Source organism: Entelurus aequoreus, linkage group LG02, assembly GCF_033978785.1.
Source record: "Entelurus aequoreus isolate RoL-2023_Sb linkage group LG02, RoL_Eaeq_v1.1, whole genome shotgun sequence".
NCBI lineage: Eukaryota > Metazoa > Chordata > Actinopteri > Syngnathiformes > Syngnathidae > Entelurus > Entelurus aequoreus.
Window position 1 is genome coordinate 29,930,880 of NC_084732.1, and position 26,236 is coordinate 29,957,115.

General features: G+C 41.2%; 1 protein-coding gene across 1 annotated transcript in view; it reads right to left on the bottom strand.

The window, feature by feature from the left end:
- Nucleotides 1-23,981, bottom strand: part of LOC133632415 (FERM domain-containing protein 5-like) — a 171,927-nt gene extending 147,946 nt beyond the window's left edge. Inside the window, exon 1 of the mRNA XM_062024823.1 lies at nucleotides 23,695-23,981. Within this exon, the coding sequence (XP_061880807.1) occupies nucleotides 23,695-23,796 (102 nt within the window). The 5' untranslated portion in view covers nucleotides 23,797-23,981. The remainder of the gene's footprint in view (nucleotides 1-23,694) is intronic.
- Nucleotides 23,982-26,236: the final 2,255 nt, after the last annotated feature.

The following is a 26,236-nucleotide window of genomic DNA, read 5'->3' on the forward strand; positions in this document are numbered from 1 at the left end:
CTCACGACGGGTCGCGGATTACGCGAACGAGTTCCGCACCATGGCCGCCGACTGTGACTGGGGTCCCTCGGCGCTGTTGGAAGTCTTTCTTCCTGGGGCTGGCGGACGAGATTCGTCACATGATGATCCCGCTGTCACTTCCGACTAATTTGGACGATCTCATCGAGCTGGCGGTGCAGATCGACTTCCGCCTATTGGAGGAGAGGAGGGATCGACGAGGGAGACAAGCCCCACCAAGCAGCCAATCAGCGCCTGCTAGACCTGCCATCTGCAAGACGGAGCCACTCGTTCCCGAAGACACCTCTCCTACGTGGCAGATAGACGAGCCGATGCAACTGGGAGGTCGCCGACTCACCACCGCCGAGAGGGAGCGCCGCCTTCGCCTCCAACTCTGCCTATATTGCAGGGCCGCTGATCATCTCATCTCCCGCTGCAAGGTACTGCCGCGTCCTGCCGCACAGCCACGCAGGCGCCCGCACTCGCCAGAGGACACGTCCACTAGAGGTCGCCGTTCTCCTTCATTGGCAGCAAGCAGAATGCAGCTAAAAGGTACTCTTTCCTGGCCTAACCAACAAATAGACATTCACGCTCTCATTGACTCTGGAGCAGATGATAACTTTTTGGATTTTGAGTTCATGAGACTTCATAAGATTCCAGTTGTAAAACTATGTACCAAAAAGGGTGTATTCTCTAGACGGGCGCCTATTAGCCAGCATTACCCACCAGACCCATCCGCTTAACCTGCGCTTGTCTGGTAATCATTGTGAGACAATAATTTTTTTTATTGTGCCATCTCGGTCCGCACCCGTCATTCTGGGGTTAACCTGGTTACATAAGCATAACCCACACATTGATTGGCCTCGTTCGGCCATTATTAATTGGAGTGTGTCCTGCCACACACATTGTCTTCGTTCTGCCGCAGGTTCTCACACACCACCACCTACCTCCCTAATAGAGGACATAGATTTGACAAACGTGCCCGCTAACTACCATGACTTAAGAGCGGTGTTTAGCAAGGATTGTGCACTATCTCTTCCCCCCCACCGACCCTACGATTGTGGCATCGATTTGCTAGCCGGAGCAGCTTTACCATCGACCCGTATGTACAAAGTGTCAAACACCGAACTTAAAGCACTAGAAGAATATATAAACACATCAATAGCTGCGGGGCTCATTCGCCCTTCGACCTCTCCTGTAGCCGCGGGATTTTTTTTGTTGAAAAGAAGGACAAGTCCCTACGGCCTTGTATAGACTACCGCGCTCTTAACCAGATTACTATCAAGAATAAGTATCCACTTCCACTCCTTGATTCTGCATTTACGCCCTTACAGTCAGCAAATTTTTTTTACTAAACTCGATCTACGCAACGCTTACCATCTAGTTTGCATCCGAGAGGGGGACGAATGGAAGACTGCATTCAACACCTCTCTCCGACATTTTGAGTATTTAGTGATGCCTTTTGGACTCACTAATGCACCTGTTTTGTCCTCTCCCAGCATTTTTGGTGGCCATCCATTCTGGCAGATACAAAGGCTTTTGTGGCAGCATGTCGGATCTGCGCCCGGAACAAGGCATCCCACCAGGCTCCAGCAGGACTGTTACACCCCATTACCCATCCCCTCCCGCCCTTGGTCACACATAGCCGTGGACTTTGTCACGGGGCTGCCCCCCTCCGAGGGAAAAGACACTGTCTTGACCATTGTGGACCGGTTCTCGAAGATGGCCCACTTCGTGGCCCTCCCCAAGCTGCCTTCTGCTCTTGAAACAGCCCAACTACTAGTGCTCCACGCTTTCCGGCTGCACAGCATCCCCACTGATGTGGTATCCGACAGAGGCCCACAGTTCTCCTCGGCCGTCTGGAGGGCATTCTGCAAGTCTCTGGGGGCCTCCCCTAGCCTATCCTCCGGCTACCACCCATAGAGCAATGGACAGACAGAGTGGACCAACCAAGACCTGGAGGCGGCCATCCGGTGCACCTGTCATCAGCAACCCTCAACCTGGTCTGAGAATCTCCCATGGATTGAATACGCCCACAATTCCCTCATTAGCTCCGCCACAGGCCTGTCTCCATTTCACGCCGCCTATGGTTTCCAGCCGCCAGTGTTTCCATCCAACCAACCCAACGCCGACGTACCATCCGTAACTGCACACCTGCGTCGGGCTCACCAGGCTTGGCGCAACACCAGGGCGGCATTAAAGAGAACATCGGCCAGGAACCAACTTTTAGCCAACCGCCATCTCACACCAGCCCCTCACTACCAGTTGGGACAGAAGGTTTGGTTATCGTCCCGGGACCTACCACTAGCCACCGACTCAAGGAAACTGGCTCCCAGATTTATTGGACCATTTCCTATTGTGAAAATCATCAACCGCGTTGCAGTCAAGCTCCGTCTTCCTGAATCTCTCAAGTGCCATCCTGTGTTTCACGTGTCCCGCATCAAGCCTGTCGCATCCAGCCCGCTCAGTCCTCCTGAGGTACCGCCTCCTCCACCCAGGCTGGTGGAGGGTCACCAGGCGTTTACAGTCAACAACATCCTGGATGTGAGAAGAAGGGGCAGGGGTTTCCAATACCTGGTAGACTGGGAGGGGTACGGCCCAGAGGGGCGGTCATGGATTTCTAGATCGCTTATAATCGACCAAGATTTGATCAAGGAATTTTACATTCGATTCCCAGACAAGCCAGGTAGGCCGCCAGGAGGCGTCCGTTGAAGGGGGGGGGGGGGGGGGGGGGGGGGGGGGTACTGTGGTAATCTGAAATTCATTGCTCAATTATGTGTTGTCTGTACACCTGTTCAATCTCTCTCTCGTCCACAGTGTGGGGTGCAGCTGGCGTGAGGCAGCAGCACACACCTGAGGACAATTAGTGGCAGCTTATTTAACCTGGCTGCTGACAACATGTGAGCGCCGGAACTTTGTCACTGCTTGCAACCTGTTGGTCGTGCCAGAGAACTCACTAGTTCGTTGTGTACCATTCTTCTCAGGTTTGCCTGTATTATTCCTAGCTTTGTCTAGCGTTTTATTTTGTACTTTATCTATTTACTTCTTTCATGAAGTATGTTTTCCTAGCCTTGTCTAGCGTTTTTATTTTGTACTTTGTTTTTCTATTAACTTCTCCCATGAAGTATTTTTTCCTAGCCTTGTCTAGCGCTTTTAGTTTTGTGTTTTGTTTCTCTTAGTAGTTTTTTGTGTTTAACACCATCGCCTTTGTTTTGTTACTTTGTGCCATCTCCTAAATAAAAGGAAGAACAATTGTATACACTTTACGTCTCTGCATCCCGGGGATCCACCTCACCAATTCCTAACAAGAAATGTACTAATAGAACAACATATAACAACTGGACAGCAGTTAAATCAGCTCATTTTAAATGTTGCAATAAAAAATAAGAATATTATCGTTAAAAACAATTATTATTTATTAACACTCACAACAGCACTGTAAATTGGTACTGTCAAGAAATAGTATCGGTTCCCAGGTACCAAGAATTGGTACCGTATAGGTTCAAGTGTGAAAGGTACCCATCCCTACATGAATCTGTTAAATCAATTCAACATAAGCACAAGTGACTATTGGCTCTATTTCACCAATTGAACGGAGCTTGGCAGTCACATGACCACATTCAAATTTGGTGGCCCCACACTGTAAAAAGTGACATGATGAAATGCGAGTTGCTGTCAGGCAAGGCGATGAAAAAGAACATTTATATCATACGTTGTCATCTGTGTCAGGAGAAATGTTCCCATTTTAGCCTACAAGAATTCCACTTCCAACTAGATTAAACATGTTGCGGTAAGTTGGAGATGCTAGCACCGCAGCACGAGGCTAGCTAGTAGCCACAACAATAACACAGCACTTCCTCACAGTTACAGTAAGCAAGGTTGCATTCACAAACCCCTGGAATTTTGGGGATTCAAATTACAAAAGTTGCTTCTTGCATGTTTTCTGTGTTCTGTATTGCTGGGAATTATGACAATTTTTTGTGTATTTTATCACATATTTTTTAATGTAACACTTAGGGATAATGTCTTTTATATCATTGCATTATGTCAGTTAGTATTTTGTTCAACTTGAATGTCACAAAAGTTTTTCATCTTTTAAAGAACTGTTTCAGGCATCATTTAAGCACCGGCATCAAGTACAAGTTTGGAACAAGTTTTGGTTTTAAAATGTAAACGACACCTATTTCTAGTTATAATGTCATAAGTGAGTGTAAAATGTACATCTTTTGTGATACACTTCTTACTATAGTGTTTGTCTGTTCCTCAAAAACACACATACAAATCACCAGTTACTCAGTACTTCCATCCATTTTCTACCGCTTGTCCCGTTCGGGGTGGCGGGGGGTGCTGGAGCCTATCTCAGCTGCATTCGGGCGGAAGGCGGGGTACACCCTGGACAAGTCACCATCTCATCACAGGGCCAACACAGATAGACAGACAACATTCACACTCACATTCACACACTAGGGTCAATTTAGTGTTACCAATCAACCTATCCCCAGGTGCATGTCTTTGGAGGTGGGAGGAAGCCGGAGTACCCGGAGGGAACTCACGCAGTCACAGGGAGAACATGCAAACTCCACACAGAAAGATCCCGAGCGCAAGATCGAACCCAGGACCTTTGTATTGTGAGGCAGACGCACTAACCCCTCCTCCACCGTGCTGCCTACTCAGTACTTAAGTAGTTTTTTTCTCTGAACACTTACTTTTACTCAAGTAATTAAGAGTGTTTTACTTATTTTGACCTACGGTCATAATCTTGATTTTAGAATTAATAATTATGTTTTGTCTATTGTAGTTTAAAAATGTTAAACAAGAGAAAACAACTATTTAAATATGATATTTTGGTTTTCCCCACATAGAGAATCTTGTTTTAAGATTGTGCAACATCCCGAGGATGCCTAATTTAAATATTGCAAGTTGTATAATGCTTCTTTTCAAAATAAAGTACTTATTATCTTAAAAGTCCTGCTAATTTCTAGATATATACACATCTCAGTTTTGCATGTCTTATCAAGTAAAATTACCTAGCTGTATGCACAGATTAATGTACTAGTTTTTAGATTCTCTTTCCTAAAATCTACTCTTTTTCATTTATATTCTGTCAACTCTCTTTCTTGCAGTTTAGTCCTGGACAGACCCAGTCCTTAATGCTTCAGTCACAGGCAGGATTCTCACAAGAATGAGGCAAAAACACAACCATACTTACTGTACCACATGAAGAGTGAACACACACTACAGTACCCAAAATTGGTACAGATAAATACTGATAACGATTCCTAGGTAACGGGAATTGGCACCGTATCGGTCCAAATTTGAAAGATACGAATCTCTAACTTCATATCTTACATAGAGGGGTCATTTTTTTTATATGGTGCCTTTTGCGTCCCCAGTATAAATCATGTCATATTTTCTCAAAATATTTACAATTGCTCATTCCATTAGTTTCTTTGTGTATGGTAAATTGTTGTCTATCATAAATACAGTGATATGGGCTTCAAACATTAGAATATATATTTTTTAAAGCTTTTGTTAAAGTTCTATTATGCGATTTTGCCATGTCCCTGGTGCTGTTTATTCAACTTTAATCTAGAAAATAACAAATAAAAACATATATATATATTTTTTTTTTGTTATGATATAATTATCATAGACAAGCTCTCTTTAGTCATATGGTGTATATTATCAAAATCGTAAAAAGAATTACAAAAAAATAAGGTTCTATGTCTGTCCCTGTGGTCGCTGTCCACTCTGTTAAGTTGCGTTACTGTCCCTTTAAGAAAACAACCACATTTGTCAGTGACATCATTCTCATCAGGTAACATCACACCAGTGGCGGGAAACTCAACTCTGGTAAGCTGTGTGGTTTTTTAGCTCTCTTACTATCTGATGTTGATGTTTTTATGAAGTGAATTTAATGTGGTTGAACATAACGTGTCCACTCTGTTAGGCCTAAATAATAAGGAGATCAATCAAATTGAAATTTTTCAAAACATGTTTGTGTGAAATTATAGATTTCTTATCAATTATTCAAGTCCATGCTAGCTGTTATGTTAACACAGGCAGGCTGAAGGCTAACTTTAGCTCAAAATGTCCACCGTGTTAGTGTCCACCGTGTTAGCCTCATTCAACTAACACGGTGGACATCAACCTAACAGAGTGGACATGTATATAGTAATGTTGACTTATCACAATGTATATGTAGTGCTATTATGCATTCAACAGCAGTTTCTTTCATAATTCTTGGTTAATCATCACTGCTGTTGCAAAATATCATATACAGCAAATACATTGGTGTTATGCATATGTCCTTAACAGAGTGGACATATCCCGTGTGTCACCTCTCATTAATATAGCTAAATATACTATGATTTAGGTGCCTGAGTTCGACCAATATGTTTTTCAGCAAGTTACATATGTCATGTATACAATAGAACATAAAAATATTGGTAAATCAACTATTTATTTTTTACAAGTTATGAAGTCCAAATGGCACCCTATAAAAAAAACGACCCAGAGAAGAGATTTCATTGATACATGAATGTGAAAATAACACATTTTTCTTCATCCTTCTGTATAAAAGGCATCAACACACATAAAATTGTTTTGACACATGACACTAACGCAGTGATCCTCAACAGGCGGACCGTGGTCCATGTCCGGACCCAGCGACGTGTCCGTCCGGACCCAGCACGAATTATAGTTAAAAAAAAAAAAAAAATTTAATTATTATAATTATTATAAAAAAATATAATAATTGTATTCATCTTTGAATTATCGCTAGCGCAAGTCAGCGTTCTTTGTTGTTTTTAGTCAAATATCTCCACGTTTGTTTACACTTCTCCGTGTCTCACTCACTCCGTCTCTCTCTCTCTAAGAGAGAGAGAGAGACGGAGTGAGAGCGAGAGAACGCCACTCTGATTGGCTGCGGAATCAGCCAATCAGAGTATGGGTTGTCATCGCTATCACAACGACGCGCTGATAGGCTGTTACCACCTGGGTTATACAGCGCTCATGCCACATGCATGGAACCTTTCGCTGCAGGCACACGGTTGTCTCGTATCGCTACTTCGCTAACTGTTCACTCGTCAGTCACTGAATGTGAATCAAATCACAATGGCATGCTCCAAGTTGGCTCAGGCTGGTAGAAGAAAGGTGGACAGGGAAAACCGACGTTTCAAGGAAGAATGGACAGAGCAATATGTTTTCATCCTACCTACTGCAAGTACCAAACCAATGTGTCTAATATACAACAGTACGGTTGCTCTGGTGAAAAGTGAAAATCTGAAACGTCACTATCTGAAAGAGCACCGCGAATTTGAAGAGACATTTCCTCATGATTCGGAGCTAAGAAAAAAAGAAATCACGAGGCTGAAAAAGTAATATGAAACATCAAGCAAGATTTTGTTAAATCTATGACACAATAACAAATAGCAACAGAGTGCTCACTCAAAGTGGCATGGGTTTTGGGTAAACACAAGAACCCATTCTCTGGTGCAGAAATAATTAAATAATGCTTGACTGAAGTGATGGGTACCATGTTAGAAGGCAAAGAAAAGGAGGAAATGACAGCTAAAATAAATCAAATCCCACTCTCTGATGCCACAGCTACCAGACGTACTGAAATATTTATTTTATTTCAGTTCTTATTTAATTTTGTTTCAAAGAAAATCTTTAATGTATTTTATTGGATATTTATTTTATTTTTGTTAATTTTAAGAAAATGTTAAACTACTACCTACCTCCTGCCAGGGGCGCCGCTAGGGATTTTGGGCCCCATGAAAAGAATCTTTACAGGGCCCCCTGTATTATAATTTCATCATCATTAGGGGCCTCTCTGGGCCCCCCTCCATCATGGGCCCCCTAGAATCCGTCTCCTTTACTCCACCCCCTTTTCGGCGCCCCTGCCTCCTGCTACTATATAAGTTTGACCGATAATAAACGGACCCAGCCTGTTTCAAAATAACATTTGTGGACCTTCAAGATTTATACTCGAGGACCCCTGCACTAACGTCTCTTACCCTGTTGTGTTGAAAGCAGTTGTTGCTTTCCGTAATGTGTTTTATGCATTACGTTGAAGTCATCACACAATAAGATGTGTACATAGCGCTGAAATTTTCCCACATTGTTGGGTTCTATGTGGAAAAACTCAAGCAAATACACGGTAATTATTTTAACTCTGACATACTGCGCATTGAAAAATGCTGGCTTCTACTTTTTACTTTTTCAGTTTTTCACCGGCTGCAGTTATGATTGTGCCACATGAACGTGCAAGATTTATAAAGATGTATAATGAATCACTCATATTTTGACTTCCCCATGCTATTCATAACAAACTAATAAACACAACTATTACTAATTTGTCTGTACGGTATGATTTCGTCTTTAGTATTTTACCAAGCCCCTTCCATTAAGGTCATATTATTCCCCTGAGATGATTATTCATGTGCAGACTAATTGAGCTGAATTGGTCACAATTAGGGCATTTAATTCTGTGCCACATTCTCCAAGGTATGCAGCAGAAGTCACATTCATTTGCAAGGCCAAAAGGCATGTGAATACATGGTTATAAACAATTGTGCCGCGGTTTCTGTTTATTTTTCCATTCAGAACAAATGGAAAGCCCACAGTGTAACGTCATTGCTTTTCCCCCATTAATTCCCAGGGTGGATGTAATAGAATGTGCCCACAGAGAGGTGAAACAGCACAGTGGAATCTCCTTGAAGAAATGAAATATGTGTGCCCTGCTGTGTTGTAATGCTAAAAGTCTTAAATAAGCATATTTTTTATGGTCCAGTGGAGGAGCCTCTTGCATTCCAAGAGGTTAATTTCAGCTTGTGTACTACTAGATATTGTAACCCAAAATAGCATTAAAGTCTAAGTGTAATAATGAAAGGGTACATGTGTCTAAAAAATGTAAAAAAAATATGTTTTCACATTTTGTGTCAGTAAAAGAAAAGTATAACCAAAATGATTAATTAAACTTTAGATTAATATCCGGCTTTTTAGTGAGGACACCACAGAAGGATAAGCTTTATTGGAAATGACAAAAAGTGTGACGATAACCAGAGAACCCAAAGCTAAGTAATGCTCAGTACAATACGGCTAAAGTGACATAAGGCGGACAGCAGTAGAGAGGTAATGTGAAGAGACTCACCCCTTAGGCAATCTCCCATTGCATGATTGTCACAGCTTCCCAAATCAAGGGATTTAATAGTGACACAATTATTTGTATGTAAGCTGTGGGTAACTTCTCTTTACACTTTACGCACGATGTCGACCGCTACAATCCTTCCTTTTGTGCTTCCTTAAGCGCTACCTCATCCCTCGTGTGTCATCCAAGTGTGAGTAGTTTTAGTTTATTCCTCAAAACCCAAAACCAGTGAAGTTGGCACGTTGTGTAAATCGTAAATAAAAACAGAATACAATGATGTGCAAATCCTTTTCAACCAATATTCAATTGAATAGACTGCAAAGACAAGATTTTTAATGTTTAAACTGGTAAACTTTGTTATTTTTTGCAAATATTATCTCATTTGGAATTTGATGCCTGCAACATGTTTTAAAAAAGCTGGCACACGTGGCAAAAAAGACTGAGAAAGTGGAGGAATGCTCATCAAACACTTATTTGGAACATCCCACAGGTGAACAGGCTAATTGGGAACAGGTGGGTGTCATGATTGGGTATAAAAGCAGCTTCCATGAAATGCTCAGTCATTCTCAAACAAGGATGGGGCGAGGGTCACCATTTTGTGAACAAACGCGTGAGCGAATTGTCAAACAGTTTAAGAACAACATTTCTCAACCAGCTATTGCAAGGAATTTTGGGATTTCACCATCTAAGGTCTGTAATATCATCAAAAGGTTCAGAGAATCTGGAGAAATCACTGCACGTAAGCGGCATGCTCGTGACCTTCGATCCCTCAGGCGTTACTGCATCAAAAAGCGACATCTGTGTGTAAAGGATATCACCGCATTGGCTCAGGAACACTTCAGAAAACCACTGTCAGTAACTATAGTTGGTAGCTGTCTGTAAGTGCAAGTTAAAACTCTACTATGCAAAGCGAAAGGCATTTATCAACAACACTCAGAAACCCCGTCGGCTTCGCTGAGCCCGAGCTCATCTAAGATGGACTTATGCAAAGTGGAAAAGTGTTCTGTGGTCTGACGAGTCCACATGTCAAATTGTTTTTGGAAACTGTGGACATTGTGTCCTCCGGACCAAAGAGGAAAACAAACCATCCAAACTGTTCTAGGTGCAAAGTTCAAAAGCCAGCATGTGTTGATTGATTGAAACTTTTATTAGTAGATTGTACAGTACAGTACATATTCCGTACAATTGACCACTAAATGGTAACACCCGAATATGTTTTTCAACTTGTTTAAGTCGGGGTCCACGTTAATCAATTCATGGTATGGTGTGATGGTATGGGGGCGTATTAGTGCCCTAGGCATGGGTAACTTAAACATCTGTGAAGGCACCATTATTGCTGAAAGGTACATACAGGTTTTGGAGCAACATATGTTGCCATCCAAGCAACGTCTTTTTCATGGACAACCCTGCTTATTTCAGCAAGACAACGCCAAGCCACATTTTGCATATGTTACAACAGCGTGGCTTCGTAGTAAAAGAGTGCGGGTACTAGACTGGCCTGCCTGGAGTCCAGACCTGTCTCCCATTGAAAATGTGTGGCGCATTATGAAGCGGAGACCCCAGACTGTTGAACAACTTAAGCTGTACATCCAGCAAGAATGGAAAATAATTCCCCCTGAAAAGCTTCAAATATTGGTCTCCTCAGTTCCCAAACGTTTACTGAGTGTTGTTAAAAGGAAAGGCCATGTAACACAGTGGTAAAAATGCTCCCGTGCCAACTTTTTTCAATGTGTTGCTGCCATTAAATTCTAAGTTAATGATTATTTGCAAAAAAAATAAGTTTCTCCGTTCAAACATTAAATATCTTGTCTTGCAGTCTATTCAATTGAATATAAGTTGAAAAAGATTTGCAAATCATTGTATTCTGTTTTTATTTACGAATAACACAACGTGCCAACTTCACTGGTTCTGGGTTTTGTACTTCATTATTCTAACCAGTGTTGGGACTAACGCGCTACTGTAACGCCGTTAGTTTCGGCGGTAACTAGTAATCTAACGCGTTATTTTTTATATGCAGTAACTCAGTTACCGTTACTGCATGATGCGTTACTGCGTTATTTTACGTTATTTTTATGTAGTATCGGCTAGAAACAGAAGATCTGAGTGTGTTTTATTGGAGCGCTCAGGTGGAAAATAAGAGGCGTGCTTTCTCTGTGGGTGGGGGAAAGCACGCCTCCCCGCAGGGGAGACGTTCCTCCAGAGCCGTACTTCGGGGCTAACAGCCTTCACTTTACCCGGAAGAGGGTCTTTACAGCTGAGGGTGAATGACGAGACCGGCGGTTTGTTGCAACTTTGTGACTTTATTGCACGCAGCCATCCACCAAGCTAGAACACCTGCGCACTCACTGTCGCCGCTCCCTCACCTCTCTCGCCCACTCACTCCCTGACGTCACTCACCTCACATGTTGTCATATCTTAAAGGGCCACACACACACACATACATACGCTACTCTCATAACAACTAACAAGACATCATGGTGAAGCCAGAAGTCGAGTGTCTTAACATTCTCACTACTTTTCTTTTGTCGAGCACAAAGAAAATAACATTTTAGTTAAATGTAAGTTGTGTCTTGGATCAAAGATCCTATCTACTTAGAGTTAAAGTTAAAGTGCCATTATGTTGCAGCTCTTTAAAATAGTTTTGTCAATTTTTTCTGGCCTGAAATAAATTGGCCCTTTGAAACATATGTTTGTCTTTGTGTGTTGTATGTAGACCACATTGTTTGTGTGTTGTATGTAGACCACATTGTTTGTGTGTTGTATGTAGACCACATTGTTTGTGTGTTGTATGTAGACCACATTGTTTGTGTGTTGTATGTAGACCACATTGTTTGTGTGTTGTATGTAGACCACATTGTTTGTGTGTTGTATGTAGACCACATTGTTTGTGTATTTGAGTTTGAGTTTGAGTTTGAGTTTGAGTTTGAGTTTATTTCAAACATGCTAGCATACAACATGATACATCACAATTTCCAGTTTCTCTCTTTTCAACATGTTCGAAAAGGAGTAGGAAGAAGCAGAGCTTATTTAATCCTACCCCTTTTCTTTACATAACAGTAAAGTAAAGTGTTGTATGTAGACCACATTGCTTTCTGAGTTCAGTGATGCAAATGCATGTCAAGTTGATCAACAGATTGTATTATTCTCCAGTGCAATAACAGTACTGAAATGAAGGCTAAAAGGGCATTAATGGGAGCCTTAAAAAAAGGGGGGGGGAAATAGAGTAACTAAATAGTTACTTTTCACGGTAACGCATTACTTTTTGGTGTAAGTAACTGAGTTAGTAAATGAGTTACTTTTAAAATAAAGTAACTAGTAATTGTAACTAGTTACTGGTTTTCAGTAACTAACCCAACACTGATTCTAACCCACTAAAACATTGACAATACTGTTAATAAAGGCTTAATAATGGTGATAGTTGACACAGGAACTAATTATTTTTTTGTTAATTAACTAATTACAATTCCGATTTGTTACTAGTCCAATGTGATACCCTGCCTTCTGCCAGTGTGCAGCTGGGATAGGCTCCAGCCCCACCGCGACCCCGAAAGGGACAAGCGGTAGTAAATGGCTGGATGGATGGCAATTCGGATTTGAGATGCGTTGTGGCTCAGAAGGTAGAGCAGACCATCCAATAAATGAGGGGTTCAAATCCCACCTCCTCCATCCAAGTTGCTGCTGTTGTGGTCTTAGGCAAGACACTTTGTCCCAGGGCACAAGTGTCAAACTCCCAGAGGGGCTGTTTGAAAATCAACGTGCATCTAGTCCACATGGCAAATTTAAATATATAACAACCTTAACGGTCTCCAGCAACTTCACCACTAATATCTCATAGATATTTAGCATATGTATAACATTTGATACTGGAGGCTACAGTGGTATTCACAGAATAAATAGCACTAACCACTCTTTTTACTAAGGGTGTCACATTACCACCAAAGGTAGCAATAATTTAACTGAACACAACTAAAAACGACACCACTTTAAATATTAAACACTTTTTGTACAAAATAACACATTAAAGATGCATGATAACACAATCATTAGTGATAATTGAAATGACAACAAGGCATGCTGGGAAACGCTTGCTCCTCGGACTCATGGTCAGACTTGCTAACTCATGCAGATTTAACTGACGTCACAAATCTACGGATTCTGCAGTTTTGTTGTGGCAATATAATATCGTAGCTTTTAAAATGATGACAAGGAGGTGGTCAATCAACAATCACTTTACTAAAATGAGCCAAAACTACGTCCACTGCCGTCTCAGCATGCATATAAAGTATCTCTGTCCCATTGTATTCACCCCGCAGTTTTCCCCGCGTCACCAGTCACGATGCATTTAGGGACTCTCAGTCTGTCGGAACAAACGAACTTGAACACAGACCTTTTCAAAAAGGCATATTTTCTCCACACCTGTGTTGAAAAAAAGTATATATATATGTATATATATGTATATCTATCAGTGGCGTGCGGTGAGGTTAATGTCTGGTGAGGCACTGACTTCATCACAGTCAGATTTACAAACATATGAACCCTAAATAGTATCTTATTCACCATGTGATTGGCAGCAGTTAACGGGTTATGTTTAAAAGCTCATACCAGCATTCTTCCCTGCTTGGCACTCAGCATCAAGGGTTGGAATTGGGGGTTAAATCACCAAAAATGATTCAAGGGCGCGGCACCGCTGCTGCCCACTGCTCCCCTCACCTCCCAGGAGGTGAACAAGGGGATGGGTCAAATGCAGAGGACAAATTTCACCACGCCTAGTGTGTGTGTGACAATCATTGGTACTTTAACTTTAACTTTACACTTACAAACTGTAGCACACAAAAAAGCACATTTAATAAAAAAAACGTTATTATGGTCTTACCTTTACTTATAAGTGCGGGAACAGTGGTGTTCGTGTTGGAAGAGTTGTGAATGAATGAAATATGAAATCCGTGCTGCAGTCTGCAGGTGTACCTAATGTTGTGTCCCTGCGGTCGTTCGCGGCTCCTCCAGCGCGACCATTGTTGTTTTTGCACTTTTTGGCTTCTTGTTAAGTGAGTTTTTTTGGGTGGATTCGGTCTTGCACGTGGAGGGTTTGGGTGTGGGCTTTGGTTGGTGTGGCGCTCCCGTTGGGCGGTGCATTCTGCGGCGCAGGTGCTCGCCTTGGCACCAGGAGGCGGGGTTATGAGAAGAGCCTCTCACAGTGCGTCTTCGCAGCATAGTTTTATGATCGCTCAGCACAAGAAATACGTTACACACATACAGTTGTTGACAAAATACACTGTACATTATATACCTCAGCTAACTAAACTATGGAAATGTATAATATAATTCATATAGCAATACGGTCTCACTGCACAGCAGGCCAGCAGTTAGCCGAGTCATTGCGCACAATCCATGTTGAGGCACAACGCAGTGACGTGCCTCAACTGGCTGCTGATCACCGCACCGTCTCTTCTCAGTATTTGAACGGCAAATGTGAAAATAAAAATAAAAATAATCTAAAACTGGTGAAGTTAAATGGAAAATAGCTTTAGTATAATCACTGGATACATATAACAATTTAATAAAAAAAAAGGTTCTTTTTACTTTTTTTTTTCTTTCCATGATGGCAGGTGAGGCCGTGCTTCCCCTGCCTCTAGTGACTGCACGCCACTGATATCTATATATTAGGGCTGTCAAAGTTACGGAATAAAAACGCGTTAACTATAAATTTCAATAACGGCACACATTTTTTTAATGGGCGACTAACGCAAACACTTCCTTTGGCTGCAGTTCACTTGCTATTGATGAACCACAAGCGAGCAGAAGTGGGCAAAAGAAAGTTTACCTTATGGAAATATCAGGTTCAAAGCCATGGCAAGTTGTTTTCCCAACAAGAAAGGACCAAGAGGTAACATCCCTGCTGCGCGTGTCGTTCTCGAGGTGGGTGGCGCTTCAGTTCCGTGTTCAGACCCGTTTCCCTCCCTGCTTGGCACTCAGCATCAAGGGTTGGAGTTGGGGGTTAAATCACCAAAAATGATTCCCGGGTGCGGCGCCGCTGCTGCCCACTGCTCCCCAAGGGGATGGGTCAAATGCAGAGGACAAATTTCACCACATCTAGTGTGTGTGTGACAATCATTGGTACTTTAATATTTAATCTTAAAGATTACAGTTAAGGTGCAGTGATAACATAACATTTACATTGTTACTGTGACTGATTTAGTAAGTAAGATGACATAAAAGCTGAACAGAAATGAAAGACGGTCGGCAGGATGTCGAAAGGAGGCTTTATTATTGCAAACAATCACACACTTTTCTGGCTTCAAAATAAAAGCGCTACACTATACATCCGGTTTAACTACATTTAAATTGTATCCTTAATGTACAGGCTTCATATTAACCGCCACACCTAACAAAATAAAGTAATACCGTATAATGTATTGTAGCGTCTAGGAGAAAACAAACAAAGTCTGACACTCTTTTTAGCTTTTATTGACAATTTTATGCTAACATTGGGCCCAATTCAAGCATTCAAGTATTTCCTCCGCGCTTCACTCCTAGACACACAAGACTTGGTCATTGTCCGCTGACACAGTGTGTTCACAGACCATGGGAAAAATGACCACCATAACACACTAACATACACATTAACACCAGCCCTACGCACAGGGTTGTCTGGAGCTGTGGACGTACTTTAATATATTCGAGATATACCCGCGGACAGTGAGTTTCACAATTCAAAATGACACAGGCGGCTTTTAATGAGAGGAAGGCTCCCAGCAACGCAAAGCAAGTGGTACTTGGCCCTCTTCTCTTCAGCTTGTACATACTCCCACTTGGACAAATAATACATCAACATGGCCTCAACTATCATTGCTATGCTGACGACATTCATATCTACATTTCAACCCGGTCCATCACCCCTGCCGCACACACCACCCTCACCAACTGCCTCACTGACATAAACATCTGGATGAACAATAACTTTCTCAAACTTAACCACAGAAAAACACCATAAACAGCTTTGGACAGTTCAAACTTTCTTAAAAGTGTCAAAAGTGCATTATTAAAATAAAGGAAGTGAAAGTGAACACGTACTTGTATCGCAAACATTCCATTACTACAAATTGCATTCAGATATTCTATTCTTCTAGGACTCTTATTTTGTTCGCGTAACCAGACAGGATGTAACGCCCAGCGATGTTATTGTGAAGGCAGGAAGTGTGCGCTTGGTTATTATATTGCAGTATTATATTATGCAGTGTGAATGTGAGTGTGAATGTTGTCTGTCTATCTGTGTTGGCCCTGCGATGAGGTGGCGACTTGGCCAGGGTGTACCCCGCCTTCCGCCCGAATGCAGCTGAGATACGCTCCAGCACCCCCCGCGACCCCCGAAAGGGACAAGCAGTAGAAAATGGATGGATGATTATTTTGTCCGGCCCTACTGTCCACATAACCGGCTGTCATGCACATTTTGTCCAAGCTAGAAAAAGTAATTAATGATGACCCGCAAACTGCGAGTCTGAGCTAACAAACACAGCTGAGCTGATGTGACGTTACCCATCACTTAGCAACAGGCACCGCCTTTTAAAGACACATACACACACTCTGGTCTCATGAAACATCTTAACTGCGTATGCCAGATATTAACTCACAATAATTACTTACCCTAAGAATCAATTGCATTAATTAAAGACTAATTCTGTTAGTACATAAGTAAGTAATGAGCAATTATAATTAATTACTTTTTAAAAGTAATTTTCCAAACACTCCTATTCTATTGTATTGTTTGTATATACAGTAATATTTCTTATGTAAACGTTTGTAAAAGGCATGTTAAATGTTAAAATCGTGCTGTTTAGGCACCATCTAAATTCGTCTTAATTCAATTCAATGTTGATTTGAGATACAAGTGTTTTGAGTTAAACCCAATTAAGCTTGTAAGTTGAGGTACTATTGTATCTTTAAAATCAGCACACTATTACACCGAGTCCAGGAAACAATATGTATGTACTGTATTCACTATATACACCAATTTTACTGTACATTGTATACATATGATAAAGTTCAATTCTTATTCTTATCATTCCAGTTTCATTATCTCCTATGGGGAAAAATGTTTTAAACTCCAACAAACCATGTTGGGAATTCCGGTTTTTGCGCTTCTTGATGAGATTTGCACTGTTCGGTCTTCAAATGAGGGTGAAAAGAACACGTTGTGACGTTAAAATCACCCCTTTCAAGAGTCCCCAGAGTAAAAAACACTTGAAGTTGTCCGTCGCTGAAAGGCTTTGCTTTGCCTTTGCTGTCTGACAGTTAGAAATGAACAAGTCTTTGTGTGCTGTCATCATCCTTAATTCAGCAGAAGAGCAGCAGGAATCCCTTAGGAGTGGAAATAGCCAGAAAAGAAAGCGGTAGGTACCACCAAACGCCATCACGGTAAGACCCCGCTAAAAGATGTACGGTAGGTAGATTATACACTGATGACTTAGCCTCGCTTAGAACGGGTTAATATGCCATTGATTTTGCTAATGTGTCAGGAGCAAGGAGTTTGAAGGAATGCTTTAAACATGCTTTTACTCTATATACAGTGTATCTGGAAAGTGTTCACAGCGCTTCACTTTTTCCACATACTGGTATGTTACAGCCTTATTCCAAAATGGAATTAATATGTTGTCCTCAAAATTCTACAAACAACACCCCATAATGACAATGTGAAAAGTTTTAAAAAAAACACATGTACACTAGGGTTGTACGGTATACCGGTATTAGAATAGTACAGCGATACTACTGAATCCTATTCGGTACTATACCGCCCTTGAAAAGTATCGGTCTGCCAAACGCCATTGGTGGATCTACACTTAACATCCACTGTAATGATACCAAGAAATATGGGGAAATAATTACAAAAGTACACTTCATTCATTAACGGTGTTACAAAAAAGATCAGTTAGAATAATACATAATGTTGGATATAGAGAACATACAAATCCTTTATTTATTGAATCAAAGATACTGAAATTCCACGACATAGTGAATTTGCAAACAGCTAAAATCATGCACAAAGCAAACTATAACCTGCTACCCAAGAATATACAACAATTCTTCTCAACAAAAGAGGAGAAATATAATCTTAGAGAAAAATGTAATTTAAAACATTTGTACGCACGTACAACACTTAAGACCTTCAGTATATCAGTATGTGGAATTAAATTATGGAATGGATTAAGCAAAGCAATCAAACAATGTACTAATATGATCCACTTCAAGAAACTCTTCAAACTTAAAGTGTTTACAAAGTACAAAGAAGAAGAACCATGACAAACATTTTCAATTTATTTCATCCATTCATTCATTCATTCTTAAAGTAATCTTACTTATCTCATCATATGAAATATGACTTTCTTCACCAATTATTATTATTAAATTCTTACTATTATTTATTTATTTATTTTTATTGTGATTACATATGGAGTTTATTGTGAAAAAATTGAGAACAGGAAGTGAATAAAAAAAGTTTCAGCAACTGTTATGTAAAGAAAAGGGGTAGGATTAAATAAGCTCTGCTTCTTCCTACTCCTTTTCGAACATGTTGAAAAGAGAAACTGGAAATTGTGATGTATCATGTTGTATGCTTGCATGTTCGAAATAAACTCAAACTCAAACTCAAACTCAAACTCAAGTACAGTAGCGTATTTAGTCGATAGTACTATGATTATGTCGATATGTTTTGGCATTACAACATCTTCTTTTGTTTTTTTAAAACTTATATAATGTTTATAAACTCAGGAAATATGTCCCTGGACACATGAGGACTTTGAATATGACCAATGTATGATCCTGTAATGACTTGGTATCGGATTGATACCCAAATTTGTGGTATCATTCAAAACTAATGTAAAGTATCAAACAACAGAAGAATAAGTGATTATTACATTTTAACAGAAGTGTAGATAGAACATGTTAAATGAGAAAGTAAGCAGATATTAACAATAAATGATCAAGTAGATTCATAATTTATTTTTTACCACTTGTACATGGTAAAATAATAGAATGGAAAATGACACAATATGTTACTGCATATGTTAGCAGCTAAATTAGGAGCCTTTGTTTGCTTACTTACTAATAAAAGACAAGTTGTCTTGTATGTTCACTCTTTTATTTAAGGACAAACTTGCAATAAGAAACATATGTTTAATGTACCGTAAGATTTTTTGTTAAAATAAAGCCAATAATGCATTTTTTTGTGTTCCCATTTATTTAGAAAAGTACCGAAAAGTATCGAAATAATTTTGGTACCGGTACCAAAATATTGGTATCGGGACAACACTAATGTACACATGTCTTCACAGCCTTTGCTTAGTACTTTGTTGATACACCATTTGCAGCAAATACAGCCTCAAGTCTCTGTCAGAGCTACAGCATTCCTCTGTGGAGAGAGGAGAACCTTCCAGAACAACCATCTCTGTAGCAATCCACCAATTGGGCCTGCAAGGTAGAGTGGCCAGACGGAAGCCATTTCTTCATAAAATGTTTACCAAAATGCACATGAAAGACTTTCAGACCATGAGAAAAAAAAATATCTGGTCTGATGAGACAATAATTAAACTCCTTGGAGGGAATGCCAGACGTCATGTTTGGAGGAAACCAGGCACCGCTCATCACCAGTCCAATACCATCACTACAGTGAATCATGGTGGTGGCAGCATCATGCTGTTGGGATGCCTGTCGACTGAATCCAGAGTTGGAGGTGCAAGGGCCCAACAACACAACCATAACAATAACCAATGAGGCATGCGTCTATCAAAGAGCAATGGACAAAATAGAATGGACATACAGTACATCCATCATTTCATTATCTCGCTTTATGACTAATTTTCATTATTGGAGCATCAGGGCTGCGTGTCAGATGTATCATGGGAATACTCAGGAATTACTTTTTCCGCATACTGTATCGGACATGTTATCCTCCTATGAAACAGTGTCCTCTGCAGAGGACATTTGTGCTAATTTATTTTTGAAATGTGTAACTGACAAAACAAATAGACCAACAAAACAAATGTCCACTGAAGAGGAGGCTGGATTTCAGGAGGATTTAGTATGTTGCACAGTAAGATTCGACAGTAGTGTCGCTCCTGTTATTCCACAATTGCAGTGTTATCATACTCTTTCGACAGGAGTGTTGACCCCACGAACAGGACATGGAAGATTTTAGGTTCAGGAAGAAATGAATAGGAGCACTATGTTTTTAAGGGGTGTGGAAAGAAGAATGTATAACTGACAAAAGAAATAGACAAAAAAAATACAAATGTCCACTGCAGAGGATGCTGGTCTTCAGGAGAATATAGTATGTCGCACAGAAAGTTTCGACAGTAGTGTCGTTCCTGTCATCCCACAATCGTAGTATCATACTGTTTCGATCATTTTATTCGGGCCGGTAAAAATTTTTTATGACATAAACTTTTTAATTGTGAAAAATATAGACAATTATAAAACAAATGTGTTATGTTAAACCACTAATGGTAACATACGCTGGCCGGCGATGTTCTTGTTATTCTTGTTACTGTGAAGAGATTGCAAACACCACTTTTAATTGCAACTTTTTTCTGTTATTATTAGCAATTTACTATTACATACACTATATATAACACACCATTCACTGATTGGCTGGGAGAAGTCACCTGGTTCTATAGATGTATATTAAAGATTTTTGAGTAAAAAGTTACCAGTTAGCCAGTGGATGATCAAATTCAGTCAAATTGCATCTTTACAAAAGTTACCTTTCAGGTAGAATTATGTTTACGATGAAGACAGTTTGACCCTAGAATGGATTATTTATATTATACTACAAAACCCAAAAACAGTGAAGTTGGCACGTTGTGTAAATCGTAAATAAAAACACAATATAATGATTTGCAAATCTTTTTCAACTTATATTCAGTTGAATAGACTGAAAAGACAAGTTGTGTTGTCCCGATACCAATGTTGGAACTTATTTTTTTTTGCAAATAATCATTAACTTAGAATTTAATGGCAGCAACACATTGCTAAAAAGTTGGCACAGGGACATTTTTACCACTGTTACATGGCCTTTCCTTTTAAAAAAAACTCAGTAAACGTTTGGGAACTGAGGAGACCAATTTTTGAAGCTTTTCAGGTGGAATTCTTTCCCATTCTTGCTTGATGTACAGCTTAAGTTGTTCATCAATCCGGGGTCTCCGTTGTCGTATTTTACGCTTCATAATGCGCCACACATTTCAAATGGGAGGCAGGTCTGGACAGTCTACTACCCGCACTCTTTTACTACAAAGCCACGCTGTTGGCATTGTCTTGGCATTGTCTTGCTGAAATAAGCAGGGGTGTCCATGAAAAGGACCTTGCTTGGATGGCAACATACAGTATGTTGCTCCAAAACCTGTATGTACCTTTCAGCATTAATGGTGCTTTCACAGATGTGTAAGTTACCCATGCCTTGGGCACTAATACACCCCCATACCATCACAGATGCTGGCTTTTGAACTTTGCGCCTCTAACAGTCTTCTTTTCCTCTTTGGTCCGTAGGACTTGACGTCCACAGTTTCCAAAAACAATTTAAAATGTGGACTCTTCACACCACAGAACACTTTTCCACTTTACATCAATCCATTTTAAATGAGCTCGGGCCCAGCAAAGCAGGCAACGTTTCTGGGTGTTGTTGATAAATGCCTTTCGCTTTGCATAGTAGAGTTCAAACTTGCACTTACAGATGTAGTGACGAACTGTAGTTACTGACAGTAGTTTTCTGAAGTGTTCCTGAGCCCATGTGGTTATATCCTTTACACACTGATGTCATTTTTTGTTGCAGTACCGCCTGAGGGATCGAAGGTCACGGGCATTCAATGTTGGTTTTGGGCCTTGCCGCTTACGTGCAGTGATTTCTCCAGATTCTCTGAACCTTTTAAGGATATTACGGACCGTAGATGGGGAAATCCCTAAATTCCTTGCAATAGCTCGTTGAGAAATGTTGTTCTTAAACTGTTCGACAATTCGCTCACACATTTGTTGACAAAGTGGTAACCCTCGCCCCATCCTTGTTTGTGAATGACTGAGCTTTTCATGGAAGCTGCTTTTATACCCAGTCATGGCACCCACCTGTTCCCAATTAGCCTGTTCACCTGTGGGATGTTCCATATAAGTGTTTGATGAGCATTCCTCAACTTTCTCAGTCTTTTTTGCCACTTGTGCCAGCTTTTTTGAAACATTTTGCAGGCATCAAATTCCAAATGAGCTAATATTTGCAAAAAATAACAAAGTTTACCAGTTCAAACGTTAAGCATCTTGTCTTTGCAGTCTATTCGATTGAATTGAATATAGGTTGAAAAGGATTTGCAAATCATTGTGTTCTGTTTTTACTCGGCTCTACGATCGGAATAATATTGGACTGAGTCACTGGTGACAGTGGCAGAGAAGAGGACTGTGGAAAAACTAGTGAGCACCATGAATGATGCCAGTCACCCTCTGCATACCGTTATCAGTAGCCAGAGGAACCTGTTCAGTGCTAGACTGCTTCATCCCAAGTGTAGGACTAATAATCTAAAAAACTCCTTTGTCCCACACGCCATCAGACTGTACAACTCCTCTCTGGCAGGGAGGGGGGTACAAGGATGACAGGGGATGCAAAACAATAACAATACTGAAATAAACTGCAACAAAAAACAGTGCAATCAACAGTGCAATACATAGTCACTACTGCCTAGTTTCTCTTGTTATATTCTTATTTTTACTGTTATATTTTTATTCTTATTGTTGATTTTTATTTGTATTCTTATTGTTATATTTTCTATTTTATTTTCATTTATACCCCCATTATTTACTTTTTACTTTTTAAATTTGATTTCAATTCTGTACACTGCTGCTGGAATTTTTATTTTCCTGAGGAAACTCTCCTGAAGAAATCAATAAAGTACTATCTATCTATCAATCTATTTACGATTTACACAACGTGCCAACTTCACTGGTTTTGGGTTTTGTAATTCAAATGCGAAACATGTTATAGAACACAAACAAATTGTATCAATTGTTTTTTTTCTTCATTGTCATTAACACTTTACTGATTGGCTGGGAGAAGTCACATGGTCCCACATGCCATATAGTGGGCCAAGTTGCAAAAATATGCCAATGAAAGAGCCTGCAGTGGCACTCACATTCCAATCAGGTTGAAACCTGAAAAGCTCAACTTGTGGGTGCAATTGTGTTTTTACGGCAAACAAATCAAAAATAAAGAGGCACACAATCTACTTAACCTTGCACGTCTCATTCCTTTGGACATAGTCCAATGAATATGAAGCTGATTGTTTTCGTTATGCATGTCAATGAGCAACAATGCTGCTCTCTAACATTGCTGCAGAATGCATTCATGACAGGATCCCCACATTGGTGACGTCATTGTCTTTTCAGCCACCACAGAACCAAAACCCCAAGTGAAGTAAATGAGGGGAAACATTCCTTACCACCTTTCTCCCTTCCACAAACAACAACAACAACAACAACAAAAACAGGTGACATGTTGCTGTTGCTTGAACTCCACTGACCTGGATGGTGCAGGTGTACTCGGAGTCGTCCAGCAGCCTCACGGTGCAGTTGCACTCTCGGTCCAGACTCCGGATGCTGCTGCTCATTAGTCGGCTCAGCATCTTCCAGCCGGCGGCAGTAGTCTGCGAACCGGACCGGGGACGACGGCGTGGGGTGCATGCATGCAAGTTAACGACGTGCCGTGCTCGAACACCTGCCCGCAGCCTCCGCGGCAAAAGCGATCATCTTGAGGTGAAGGAGAGATGGACGGTATCGTGACTGTAGTCCACGTTCAAGTGTCACCACACCTTCCCCACCACACCGCGATTTAATGGCTTCTTCCTGCAGCCAATCAGCATCGACTGAGATGATGCCTTTGGAATCTTAAAATCACCGTGGTTCCTGATAGGATAGGACAGGGGTCGGCAACCCGCGGCTCTAGAGCCGCATGCGGCTCTTTAGCGCCGCCCTAGTGGCTCTCTGGAGCTTTTTCAAAAATGTATGAAAAATGGAAAAAGATGAGCGGGAAAAAAAAAAAGTTTTAATATGGTTTCTGTATGAGGACAAACATGACACAAACCTCCCTAATTGTTATAAATCACACTGTTTATATTAAACATGCTTCACTGATATCAAGTATTTGGCGAGCGCCGTTTTGTCCTACTAATTTTGGCGGTCCTTGAACTCACCTTAGTTTGTTTACAACTTTCTCCGACCATCTAGGACACATATGTCAGAGTCAAGGCCCGCGGGCCATATCCGGCCCGCGAGAAGGTTTTTTACGGCCCTTGGGATGATCTTGATTTATTATTAGAACCGGCCCGCAGACCGCAGATCTTTTACACGCACCAAGCGGATGCCGGTCCAAGGTTCCGAAAGGGGGCGAGCGGCCCGCCGGGACGCGCCTGCCGGCCGAAGGGCTGCAGCCCGGCCGTCAGTCGCGGAGCCCGCCGTGCCACGCGCGCCAAGGGGGCGGGCCGAAACCCGGCCCCGAGGCCCTGAGACTTCTGCTTTGTTTCCCCAAACCGCGCGTCACCGCCGGGCCCGCACCACCGTCGGGCTGCAGCCCGAGCATCGGTGGCGGAACCCGTCATGTGCCGCGCGCGCCAAGCGGAGCGGGGGGGTCAAGCGGGCCGAAACCCGCAGGCCACCCCCTCACCACGAGGCCCTGAGACTTCTGCGTTTGACCCCTACGCGCGGCCCGTCGGGACGCGCCCGCCGTCAAGCCACGAGGGCCAGCCGTCGGGTCGCGGAGCCCGCCGTGCCACGCGCGCCAAGGGGCGGGCCGAAACCAGCGGGGGGTTTCGGGCACCCAACTCGCCTCCCTCCCACGGAGGGAGGAGGGGGGTTTAATGTGAACATTACTGTGCAATCACATATTTAGAGTTTTTACTCAATTCAAGTTTAAAAGTTAAAGTTTAATATTTGTTTTCACTGCATGTTACTTCTCCTTAAACAAAGTGTTGTTTTTGATTTATAGATTTTTGCACTTTATTTTATTGTATTTCAATTTAATTATATTTTAAAAATATTTCAGTTGAGTGGATGATAGAAAATTGCTATTATTGTTTTTTTCTTTGAAGTAAATTTAGCCCACTTTTGCTAAAATAGAAAATATAGGCTACTGATGGTGCCTTGAATACCGGTTTCTTTCATTTAATGTTCATGTTATGGGGATTTTTATATAAAGGAAATTTGTCTTTTGTGTCTGTTGAAAATTAAAGATTACTGACAGAGCCATAAGAAAATATTGCTTTATTTATCTGATCATATTGGAATATATTTGTTAGGTTTTCAGTAGGTTCAATTAGGTTCACTAGACTATATGCGTCATTTAAAAATTTTTCAATGAACATTCGAACAGTCCGGCCCTCGGCTTGTAGCTAAATTTTTTATTTGGCCCTCCGTCCATTTGACTTTGACACCCCTGATCTAGGACGTGTTTTATGCCACTCCTTTTTCTGTCTCATTTTGTCCACCACACTTTTAACGGTGTGCATGAATGCACAAAGGTGAGTTTTGTTGATGTTATTGACTTGTGTGGAGTGCTAATCGGGCATATTTGGTCACTGAATGACTGCAAGCTAATCGATGCTAACATGCTATTTAGGCTAGCTATATGTACATATTGCATCATTATGCCTCATTTGTTGCTATATTTGAGCTCATTTAGTTTCCTTTAAGTCCTCTTAATTAAATGTATATCTCATGACACATGTAATATGGCTTTTAATTTTTTGCGGCTCCAGACAGATTTGTTTTTGTATTTTTGGTCCAATATGGCTCTTTCAACATTTTGGGTTGCCGACCCCTGGGATAGGATAGTACCAGTCGTGACGATACACGCAGGACATGCTTGCATGGGAATAATATTAATAACAATTTTTAAAAAAAAACAGAGAGAGGTAGTCAACATACATGTACGTGATTAAATAGCACATAGGCGCCGATCTACATTTCTGCCAATGGGTGCGCCGGTGTGTGTTAGTGTTGTCCCGATACCAATATTTTGGTACCGGTGCCAAAAGTGTTTTTGGTACTTTTCGGTACTTTTCTAAATAA